General features: G+C 44.1%; 1 protein-coding gene across 1 annotated transcript in view; it reads left to right on the forward strand.

The window, feature by feature from the left end:
* Positions 1 to 11,797, forward strand: part of LOC149347175 (putative sodium-dependent multivitamin transporter) — a 30,638-nt gene extending 18,841 nt beyond the window's left edge. Inside the window, exons 9-15 of the mRNA XM_089585517.1 lie at positions 987 to 1,096; positions 1,445 to 1,512; positions 1,592 to 1,678; positions 2,433 to 2,608; positions 6,989 to 7,089; positions 9,277 to 9,371; positions 10,564 to 11,797. Of these exons, the coding sequence (XP_089441643.1) occupies positions 987 to 1,096; positions 1,445 to 1,512; positions 1,592 to 1,678; positions 2,433 to 2,608; positions 6,989 to 7,089; positions 9,277 to 9,371; positions 10,564 to 10,719 (793 nt within the window). The 3' untranslated portion in view covers positions 10,720 to 11,797. The remainder of the gene's footprint in view (positions 1 to 986; positions 1,097 to 1,444; positions 1,513 to 1,591; positions 1,679 to 2,432; positions 2,609 to 6,988; positions 7,090 to 9,276; positions 9,372 to 10,563) is intronic.
* The last annotated feature ends 532 nt before the right edge of the window (positions 11,798 to 12,329 follow it).

Consider the following 12,329-nt stretch of genomic DNA (forward strand, 5'->3'; position numbering starts at 1 on the left):
CCAAAATATCAACTCTAAGCGCAGACTCACTAAGCCCGTGCTTATTATTGAGCTTTCCGCAAGTTTGCTTCGTGGCAAAGCTCAGGAGCGCAAAAAAAGCGTCCGTCGCTGACGATAGCTGGAGATTTGGCCGGCTGTACCTCTATTTCAACGCAGCAACGCGATGATGTCAACGATACCTGTCAGAGGCATCGCGGTCGCTGCAACGGGCTAAAGGGGGTGACAGCAGTGAAAATATAATTAAATTAATAAAAGTTTCCATTTTTTGGGCCCTTACTTTCTATCGTGTTAACAATTCGTTGATACTTATATGCATCCAAAGAGAAAAAGCCAAAGAGGACATATAAGGGGCATAGTGTTCATCCTGCGCTATATAAGTCCTATTATATTTCACTCTCATCTACGTGTAATTATTACCATAGTAAAGAAGACCTCTTGAAAAAGAATAAAGTGTAAGAAAGCAATAACACGTGCAAAAAATAGCGATGACCACCCTAATTGAAATTGAGGCTTTCTAAATTTTTAATTTTTCAATAAATCTTCAATGCTCTCGTTTCTTCAACGTCTCTTTACACTGACACGTTGTGATGTCCTGCTCCCTAATTTCATTGTGCCCCTGCACATAAAAAAAGGTGTTCAGTTCACTTTGAAAAGCCGATTGCAGCAAAGAATCGAAAGCTGTTTTTGAAAGCTCGCACCAGGTCTTTTATTTCTCTCTCATATGTCGGGCAAAGCATGGAAAATATGAATTCCCGGTGCGTAATTAAAAATTCCAGACTATTTCTCCCCACGCAAAAATTCAGCCATTTAGTTGTACAGATACGTGCACCGAATCGCTTGGCTGCCGCTGTGACATTTGTGAGAACGATTACAATCTACATTTCCCACTTTATATAACAAAAGTATGTATATTTTGCTAAAATGTTACAAATGACTACAAAGCCTTCCGTCAACCAACTGCAAAACTACCTTCTTTGGGTTCGCAGCACGGTTTCCTCTGTGGTGAACTCGCATGCAGCAACATTCTACATCGACATTGTGGCACCACACTTCAGCATCTCAGAGAAGAGAGCATTGATTATAATGCGCCTCTTAGGTAGGTTGAAAGCTCGATGTCTTGTATTGATAAATATTTATCAGGGTTTGTTCCTACATCTCGAAACAGTAAAAGGAAATGACGTGTGGCCTGATAGATCTGCAAGGAAGCATTCGCTGAGGTTTCGGCTTTGCTCTTTGGGCGCAAATAAATTAATTAGAAGCAATTTCATACTTTGGAATTTGGAACCATTTGGAATCAATGAAAAGCGAGTCTGAGCGCCTGGAAGATTTACTGGGTCTTTTTGTTTATACTCTCTTCCAAATCTACCTGTGCTATATGCCTAGAATTTATATAAAGAGAATGTGAGTGAAACATATTTGCGAAGACAGACTACTTCTCTTTCAGCGTTTGGGAGTGGGGCAATCATGACCCTGTTTGCAATTGCTGTACCAACTTTAGGCACCGCTACTCGGGTAGGTGTCCAGTTATTCGCATTTGTTTCTTCCTGCCGCATCCTACCATATTCGTAATCGAGTCGCATTCCGCCCACAGCTCTTTTTGAACTTCTACGCTTCAGCCTCTGGGCCATTTGCCGCGCTAGTCATCCTCGCCGTCACGTGTCCGTGGATCAATGCAAAGGTAAGGCTCTATTGTTTGTACGGTGAAACAGCGGACAGAAGTGCTGCTTCGATAAGGCATGCATCTCTGCATCGCCGAAATACAGAGATTGTTTAGGTGTGTTTGTCGCCATGAAGCACTTTTTCTGAGAGCAGTACGGCGTATGGTATTTTCACCAACGTTAATGACGTCCTAGTCCGAATCAAGAGGAAGAAATGGGCTTGGGCAGGGCATGTAATGCGAAAGGAGGATAGCTGCTGGTCCTTAAGGGTAACGGAGTGGATTCCAAGAGAAGGCAAGCGTAGCAGGGGGCGGTAGAAAGTTAGGTGGACGGATAAAATTAAGAAGCTTGCGGGTACACGGTGGCCGCAACTGGCGAAGGACAGGCTTAATTGGAGAAGCATGGGAGTGGCCTTAGTCCTGCAGTGGGTGTAGTCAGGAAGATGCCGATGTTGACGATGACAAAGCGCCGTGTCCTGTAATTGAAAACTGAAGGGTTCACCATTTCGCCTTTTGAATGCTACCTTCACCTTGATGTGTAATTTTATGAGATATGTATAATTTTAAGATAGGTGTTGCAATTTCACTAAATTAATGTATTTTTCAGCGCGTCAACGTAACGTCCCGCATACTGCTAACTGGGCTGGTGACTTGAGACTACCGTTCTGGACCCGCCTAGTGCCTTTGCAACGATTTTGAAAGAGTTTTTTTCTTTTTGGTTTGCGTGCCGCCATCCTAAATATGTTAATCATGATATTCCTCTCTCGCATTGCAGGGTGCGGCTTGGGGAAGCTTGCTGGTTTGCGGGTTCCAGCTATGGCATGCCGTGGGTCGCAGCCTGTCTAGTGTGGCAAAGCCGCCTGTGTTTCCTGGAACTCTAGATCGCTGTCCAGCGCCTGAAAACAGTACTGCTGAGGTTTCAAGCGTGATGGAAGGGCTGTTACAAGAAGGGTATATTTTTATGTTTGGCGCGCATTAATTTTTAAGCGTAACCGCAAGGTTAACTGCTTCCAAAAATGTATAGCAGAATCCTAGGACTATTTGGTGAAAAACTCACCATGCGAACTGAAGCGAAGAATTTGTGGGCTCTAGCCTGTCTCGCTTTGTAATGAGCGCCGTGGGAGCCGTAACGTGTTTACTTTGCACCACATAGCAGCTTAGATGCCTTCATTTGAGCGCTTTGCTCACAAGCATGGTATTATTGAAATTGTTTTTTTTTGTCGGAACCTTTCTGCGTGATACCTAGGAATGTATACAGTGCAGCTTGAAATGCATTTTCAGTCGCGCAATGCGACTTAATGTACACGTGCATGTGTTATTGCGCACATTCATCAAAGAGAATATGGAGTGTGCCATTTTCACAGTCTGCAAATTGCTTCATTATATGACGAATATTTGGTACCACAGATGCAAATTTCTCGCGACTTAAGCTACCTATAGAGCTTTTTGCTGAGGACAACCGCCTGTGGTTGCTAGGATGTCAGTCATTTCAAATCGCCTATTTTAATAACTGCTGAGAAAGCTATATCTTGCTAACTTATAAGAGATAAATGCACACTGTCGTCTTTAGTGCACCAAACTTTTGGAGCAGTCCTAGCTGGAATTTGCGCTAATGTGTGTTAGCGGCGTACAGATACCACTGAGCCCTGTTTAAGCTGCCCGAAGAGCATGACAGAAGGGCGTTGGGAACCGGCATTGTCTGCCCAGTTTGCGACGGATATTTTTCCTGCAGCGTTAAAACAGAGGATCCCACGTGTTCACCATCGCATGCTTTGTGCGACTTAGAAATATTTCCTTAGGACAGGTCATACGAAGAGAATGGTTTGACCAGGACAGTTATTCCATGAAGTATTACAGTGCTGTCTGTGGTTCCTCCACAGCGCTCGTAACGTAGGCATACAGGTGAAAATCAAGACACGGAAAGAAATTTATTTCTGAACGATTAAGCCATTGTCGGTCACTGTCGCATTCTCCGGTACGATCCACCACAAACAAGCTTTGAAGTGTGGAATCAGTGAAGAGTAAACAAGAGAACTGGTGCAACCTATCTGAGCTTTAGGTTTGCATCTAATGCTTGCATGCAAAGATACTGCAATCGCTTGTAAAAATTGTGCAATCAGCGTAGCTTCCACGTCAGTCAGTCCCGGTTATGCGCGCTTTACAGGGAGCAGGCGAAACAAATGCTACCAGTAATGACCGCCGCATAGGGGCTACTTAGCTAACGTCGGTGACATCAGATATGAAGCCAGTTTTCGTCTATCATGGCACCCAGTCTCACGGAATGAACCCCGGCCTAATAGCAGTGCGTAGGCATTGTAAATGCTTCCCGACGACGCGCGTGATTATTAAAGTCTAGTGCAATGACGCTTGTGATGCCATTTCATTGCGGATAAATATCTTTTGCCGATAGATTTGTTTCAGTAATTTTAGGTCTTAATTATCACTCAAGCTGTAAAATTGTCTCGTTTTCCCTGCTGTCCAGAAGCATGGCATTTTATTTCTTTGTGCGCCTTATACACCTCGCCTATTTTCATAGCACGTTTTAGAGAAATTCGGCCCAGTACACGGTATCCGCCATAAAAAATGCGTTATCATCATCATCCGGGTTCCAGCTCTCCGAGCTGAAACTTCAAGGTCACTTTGTTCTACCACCCACGCCACTAGGAGTACGACAAGCCAAGACCGTGATATTTGCTACCTTGAAGAGATTCTATATTATCTCGTAAGATGCATTTCACTGGCACTACACTAAGTACAGAACAGTGCCTAAAATATTGGAGGGACACTTAAGCTCCGCCTCAAAGGTAATACGCGATAGCATTAATAGGTTAATGTCCATATATGTGGAGTTGGTAATTCAGGAGTTTACATTCATAGATCCCATTGTGTCCTCATACCACTCCCGGCCCAGTGGTGCAGCGGTTAAGCGATGCGCTACTGCCCTGCGATGGCAGGTGCTGCCAGCAGTGGGTCCTATACGACCGAAGTTGCTCTTTCCGAGTACCTTGGCTCCTTTCCGAGCTCCTGCCATGACGTCAGATCAGAGCCCCCGCAGCTCTCACGAACATCGTGTTGCACACACGGTGACACCCGGCTTTACCTAGCAGAGTGCAGCTATCCCTTCAATACAAAGTGCACGCGCTTTTTGTCCGGCTTTAGCCCACATGAACGCTTCGGGAATGCAGCGTCCGTAAATTTCATGGCTACGAGCGTGAACTTGCGAATAATTGGTTGTAGAAAAGCAGCGGGCATAAGTTATTCGGATTACTCGCTCATAGAAGCATGTTTGTTATTCGCAGTGAGCAACCTTGTTAATTGAACATCGCAGTGTCCAACCCTATTATTTAACTCTTTACAGTTTCATAAATGGCCGCGAATTTTAGGAAGCCGACTTTTTCACGCTGTTAGCTTTCACTTGTTAGAGCGCAAATGTGAAGAAAGCCCATGCTCTCGTGCACTGCACGACAGAGAAGAGATGGCGTTACTCTATGGTATGGTTCTCTGCAACAATACCCGCCTAATTAACATGTCCGCTATCCGAATCCGCTGCTTTCCTGTGCTGCCCTCTTACGCGCACCGCTGGTTGAAAAGGAGCCATCAGCTTCTAGCGCGTACGCGCACTTCGTGCTGGCCACAGGTGCAAATGTGCTGCGACACGCCTGCCACTCCGCACGCGCACATAGCGGCTCGCTGAAGCGGGTCGCTCCTGTGGCTCTCACGCGCACGTGTTTTTTGAACCAGTTGTTTGTGTGGGACACAAAGTACTGCTATCACACAAGAGGGCGCCATAGGTTGTGAAAAAAACAAATCAGATTGGCTTCCAACTGCATAAATAGGATCATTTTGCCGTACACAGCGGTGAAATGGAGATTGGTGCATGTATCCAAAGCACGCTCCCGTACAACAGGTGTCTCGTAGGCTGCTCACAGCAGCTCCGTTCTGCCGTGTATTGTGCTCCCGCTGCATTTCCGCGTTTCATTGCCACGTGCGCCTACTGAACCGGCTAACATTGACTAAAAAAACGCATTGTACAGTCGGGTACAAAAGTCTCCGGACCACTTGTTCCTCAAACGATGCTTATAGCTCTACTATCAGACAGCGACTGGAGACCGCACTTGTGGAAATGAAATTACAAAAATTTAACTTTTACCTCCACAAGTGTGGTCTCCAGCCGCCGACTAATAGCACAGCTATCGGCTTCGTTAGAGGAACACGTGGTCCGGAGACTTCTGTCCCCGACTGTACATCCACAAAGCAGTATTATAGCAATCAAATATTCACAAGATGCCAGTTCGCAAAAAAAAAACGAATGCGCGTGAAATGTCTGAATGCATGAGCCAATGTGCATGCTCTATACTTTGGTAACAGTGCCATGCAAATGGGACGTGATCAGTGACCACAATACCTTTTTTTTTCGAGAATGTGAAACTCAAACTTTTGACCACGATTGTACATGTGTTTATAAGAGCGCTAGGTTAAAAATTTCGGAAATTTCGGCAAATCGGAACCTGTGCGCTATTGACGCCAAGTACCCTTCCGCAATACTTTTCTTTCTGCAGCTATTCTAAACAGCTATTGTGCGATTAGAAATGTCGCAAAAATGGAGGAAAGGATGTCTCCCTTTGAGCTCAACAAATCCCTACGTAAAGGTCCATGCAGAGGTACCTTCAGCTCTCTGTTGGTACGCTGTTACGGTTACAGGTTACACTTATATTCACTTCCTAATGGAGTGCATATTGCAACCGCGCTAAACGACGCAGGACGAAGAGAGGAAAGCACAGGACAAGACGCGGACAGTCTTGTCGTGCACTGCACGACAAGACTGTCGTGCAGTGCACATCCGCGTGCACTGCACGCGGATGCAATATGCACTCCATTATCAACCACCAACTAGCCCGCCTTCACTTGTTACATTAACTTCCTGTTACCATTAGAGGGGAAACTTGTAACCTCAGTAGCGGTGAAAGTATTTTCTCAACATTGAGGCCCAGCGGAAACGGTATGTGCCTTAATTTGACTTGCAAACTCCATCAGAATCTTTCTTGTGCGATTCAACCGAGTTTGCACGTTTGCTTTAGTATAAGGCGCGTTTGAATAGATCCCCGTAACGAACTTTGCCCCTGTCTCTTGAAGGGTGCTCCATATGGCACTAGTGCAGCGCGAAGGTCATATGGGTGCTAACATTTCTCTTGAGTTGTTCGTCCTTTCACGTTCTAGTGGCGCCAATATACACGACTGCGTAGCACAGAGGTACAGCTGGTGAACTCACAAAATGTGGCGAATCTGTACTGCTACCTTTGTTATACACCCTGTAACACGTTTCCTTCACAGCACGTACGTGTTTCCACTGTACCGGCTCTCCTTCTTCTGGAGTTCATTCTTGGGCGCCCTCTTAACGATTTTCCTTGCTACTGCGCTCAGCTTCGCTACTGGTGAGTACACGAAGCGCTGCCGACGTGAAATGTATTAACGATCGATATATGAAAAACTACTTTCCACGACGTCATTGAACCATGAGTCCGCAGTAGTGGCGTGCGTGTGGTGGTGTTCCCGCATGTTTTATGCGTTGCCTCAGTCGTTGGCATAGTTGCTCTCAGGTGCTTGATATATTAAGCACCATCGAGAAAGTGTGCTATTAAACCAACTTAATCTAACGACACCCACAAAAACCAGGTCAGAATGTTAGTGCAGTTTTTATTGATCATGCAAAAGTAAGAAATTCTCGATAGTTTTTCAGCACTTAGAAATTTTTTCATATGAGGTCAGCTCTTTCTAAACATCCTCTAATCAGCACAAAATCCGCTCCTGTACTAATAGAGATATGCATCAATGAGTGAACGGACCGTAAAAATCTACGCCTGTCGGCCTGTCATATTTGACGCGTTGAATTCCGGAATTAATTCGGTTTTAGCGAAGGCATTTAAATCCCTAAAGCACCGAACACCCCCGCCCAAGACACATTACCGGTAACCCATAAATACAGTAAAAAAAAACATCTTTGCTTGACCCAAAAATTGGCGTTGACTCAGGGATTAACACGAGTGAATTTTAGACACTATAGGAGCTGCGCAAAATGGTCGTGGGATAGTTGCGCATGTTTGTAACGTGTCTAACTTATTGATACGGCGTATGCAAATTGTGCAATTTTGTTGTTTTAAGGTAATACATGGGCTATCGGGGATGCCGTAGTGTACAGCTCCAGACTAATTTAGAAAACCCGGGATTCTTTAACGTGCGCTGACGACGTAGGTTACAGCCGCATTTTTTTATTTTCGGCAATTTCAAATACGGGAATATAATAATAAGTCTGCAGTAGAGGTTTCCTTCGTTCTACTGAAACTGTTTCTGTGACATCTGTTGGTGCTTTGGATATTGTTCCATCAATGAAAAAAACTTTAAAATATATGTGTCTTTATTAAAGGGACAGTGAGGAGAGCACTATCAATATTTTTTTATAGCAAAATCCGATAGTTCGGCATTTCATGGCTTTGTTGCCACTTGGCCGGCAGCGAAAGATGCATTTATTTCTAAGAAATCTGGATTCGAAGTTGAAAAAGTTTTTCGCGCCGCTCTGATTCAAACTTGGGATTCTCTTATGACGACACAGGACTAAGTGACGTGAAACATGACGTGTACATGACGTAACGCAGACTCTGTGATTTCTGGCGGCCAGCAGAGCGGCCTAGCAGCAGCCGAAAAGAAAGCTACCGCCGGCCGCACGTTGAAGGCAGCTATCGGCTATTGCGGCAGTCGCTACAGTCGCTTCGCTTACGTTTTCACCGGCGTTTTGCAAGCGTTACGATGGATCCCGTTGTCGAAGTCGTCAACGAAGTTCTCGCAAATAGACACCTTTAGCATACCGTGTACCTTGTTACCGTTCGCGGATTACCGGGAGCCCGCCTACCGTCGATGAGCAGGCGCTGATTCGTCCCTATGCTGCAGGCGCGTGCGTAGCTGCCGGACACGTGGCGCCATCTGGCGACGTCAAGGAGATTTATTTATTTATTTGTTTTATTTATGCAGAATACCCCTAAAGGCCCTCGAGAGGGAATTACATAGGGGGGGGGGCACAGCAATTGAACAGAATAAAACAAAACCACAAATATATAAAACAAACAACAAAAGCACAAATAAGGCTCTTTGAATGACATAAGCGTATGCGAATGCATTGGCTGCGCCTCAGTGATTCGTGACTTCACGGGTCCTAACGTTGCTAGAACCAATAACACTGTTTTCTCCTATGACGTCATCACGCTTGTAGTTGCGAGTTTGGCCTGTGGCGGCGATACCTGTATTTGGGTTCTTGCTCTTTTCAACGTTACAAGAGCTTTGTTGTCAGTATGAATGGCGTTTTTGTAATCAGAAGCTGGTATTCTGTCGATACAAGCAAACTTCAATTTCTCCTCAGTGTCCCTTTAAAAACCAGGCGAGCGCAAAGTCACGAGCAGAAGCGGCACTGTATTGTTCCACGAAAGTCTTTCAGATGCTGTTTTGTCGATGAAGTCTTCAAAAATACGCTGCGCCTCAATACCAGAGGAATTCTTTACACAGAGGAACATTATTTCGGTCAATTTTGTCGCAAACTGTTTTGCAAAAAAGATTTTTTTTTATTTCTCAAGGGGGCATGAAGAATGCAAAGAACAATGTACGTTTCACGAGCCCTATATTTCTGAACTTCTGGAAGCGGTTCGCCTTCATCGCTGAGAAATGTGAGGTAAGTGTGTCGGTGCTGAGGGATTGGTGTCAGGTTTTTCAGTTATTGCCTTTAAAACTCAATTTCGTTAAAATTCAAAGCCAGAAAGCAAATGCATGTGGGGGTTCATAAAAATAAATTACGAAAGTAATTCCAAATTCTCGAATGCTACTTGCTAGACAGATCCTATTATTGCGTTCAAAAAAGTGTGCCGCATGCTCAGTCGCCACATTTATGACTTTTTTAAATAAATAAATACATAATAAACAAAACAAAACGAACGTGAATTTATAGATATTATTTGGAGTTTTCAGCACAATTCCACAAGGTAATACCAGCATTTTAACGTTGCACAGAAAACATATTGAGTTTTGCGGCTCACAGCTCAAGCTTCGCAAAACATCGCCGGTCAGATACATAACTCTAGTTTCTGAAGTTGCGTGCAGTCTCGCCGATAGCCAACTTGGAAGGAATTTGTATTTTGGCGTCTTTTTTGTTTTACACCATCCGTCTTCCCAGAATGCTTGCTTGTAGCTTTATGGATTCGTGGTTGTCATCTATTGTTGCTTTTGCAAAGCCGTAATCTACGAAATCGTGCCTGAATTTATTCGTTATTAGGTTAAAGAGATCTCATTATTATGGCCAATTGTCACAGTAATTCTTTGTGATGCAATAATTCTTCAATGTGAAATATTATAAGCTGTTGTTGATTGTCTTCGGTGAATCGTCTAAAGTTTAGAGTAACACCGGCTCCCTCCCCCTCTCTTTATTATTCTTTATCATGCATAATGCTATCAAACCATTAGTACTGAAAACAAGTAATTAAACAAAGGCGACAACTATACGATGCTTCTATGCCACTGTACCAGTAGATTGTCAATAAAGATCACTGAAATCCACTCTGCGCTGAGAGTCACATAAATAAACTAAACACGATATGTGGATATGTGCTAATCGGTCCATTCGAACTCTGACAAGATTATTGAGCGTTTACTAAAGAACGCGGTAGTGCGTAATCTGAGCGGTGAGGAAGAACAAATATTCGGCGCCTGCTGAGAAAAAGACATTTCACATTGGTTCCTCAGCTCAGAAATAATAGCGCAAAAAATAACCGGATGTTACATATTGTGTGACCATGCTAAGTGTTTAGGCTATGACCGTTTCTACACTTATGCGTCACTTGAAAGACTTGGTGTTGCCTGTTCCTTTGCAGTTGGAAGAAGCAAAAACACTGAATGGCACGAAAGCTTCGTCGGGTCATCATGACGACGACGAACGCACTAATAACGACACAGAACTGACATCGAAGTACAAACGACGAAGCAGTAGCGATGTGTCTGCTGACGAAAGAGCTGAATGCGTCACGTAATTTTGACTGCCAAGCTTCTAGACATTGTTTTTTGGCACTGCCGCATCACGAACAATCCTGTGCCTGTATCATTAGCGCGAAGTGAAGCGTGAAAACGGCGACTCAAACGCGATGTTCAAACATTCTATTTTAGCTTTTTTAATGGAATTACAGCAGCGTCCATTGTCACATGCAAACAGCTGTCGTCTCTTCACACTTTCGAAGTGAAAAACAACCGTACCTCTATGCAGTGTCCCACAGCTGTCCTTTGGTTTTCATGTTAGCGTTGCACTTGTATTCTTCGTGTTTCAATCGAGGCTCATTCTATTTTTCGTCTTTTCAGGCACAACAATATGGTGCAAAGAAATTAAGCCTCCTACTAGAGGAGATGACTACTTCCCTAGTGCAAATGTGGTCTTGAAATTGGGCGAAAATACCGAATTTTCAATGAACTTTGAATGCTTGCATTCATTTTATTTCGCAGTTGCTGATCAATGCAAGGCCGACTACTTATAAGCATTGCGGTCTGTACTTTTTCCAGCGAAGCATTGTTATTTGATCTGTCAGCTATGGAATCTCTCTTGCGTTTATTTAAAAATTTATTTCCCTTTCAGCTTTTGATAGATAAAACCAATGTTACTTGTTTCGGTACTATGTGCAAAGACGCTGCGTACTGTGCATGATTTTCCCTCGAGTACTGCTCTTATGTTAATCATATTTATATAGGTCAGTCGAAAGTTTCAAGTGAGTGGGGTCACGAGTGTGTTGTATTTTATCTTTCATAGCGCGTCTAGAGAAACAAAGAAATTGTTCAGTTTGTTCAGCGCTTCTGTTACGCATCAGCGTGATGTAGTGTTGGTGACCTGCACTTCGCGTGACCAGCTCATCTTATTGTGAAGAGCCGGTTCTGCCACTCCTGTTGTCCCTCCACATCGTTGCTCATTTCGTTCATAGTGCGGGAACAATAGATCTCAGTATTATTATCACCGCTTGAATACCACAAATGTATGCTCTCGCTGAATTGGGCAAAATCTAAGCTGAATTGCGCGAAATATTCGGCTTACCAAACTTTCTGGCAGCATGAATTATCGCGATGGAAAGAAACGCGAACAACGCGGCGCCTACGCGCTCCGCTGTTCGAATTTCCTTTGACCGCGCTTTAACTTGGGTGGTATGAAAACGACGTTAGAGTAGTCGTAGAATGCATCACTGACGACTCAAGCGTCTTTTTGCTACCACCGAAGCAAAGGCGTGATGAAAAGGAATCCGAACAGGGAGCACCTAGGCGCCGCTCTGTTCGCGTTTCTTTCCATCACCGTTTTATTTTCTTCTGAGCCTACGGGATCATATTGCTGTTATGCCAACTGAGCAGCCGCCATTTGTAAGTTGAAGGTTTGTTTGAGAGTATTGTGTGATCTTCTGGCTTAAATTATTTCACGCATCTGTCATGTCTGCACTGAAACCTTCCTGTGAATCAGGTCATCATCTTTTGGTTAAAAAAGAAAACCTCTACTTTTTTTACTGATACATTTTCACCTTGGAGAGTTTTAGCGCCGTTGTGAGTGTAATTGCTAACTGCAGTAACTACGACTAGCAATGGCAACACAGTACCATACTGACCGTGCGCCTCT

Source organism: Amblyomma mixtum, chromosome 4 (assembly GCF_055824585.1).
Source record: "Amblyomma mixtum isolate Tamu chromosome 4, ASM5582458v1, whole genome shotgun sequence".
NCBI classification, from domain to species: Eukaryota; Metazoa; Arthropoda; class Arachnida; order Ixodida; family Ixodidae; genus Amblyomma; species Amblyomma mixtum.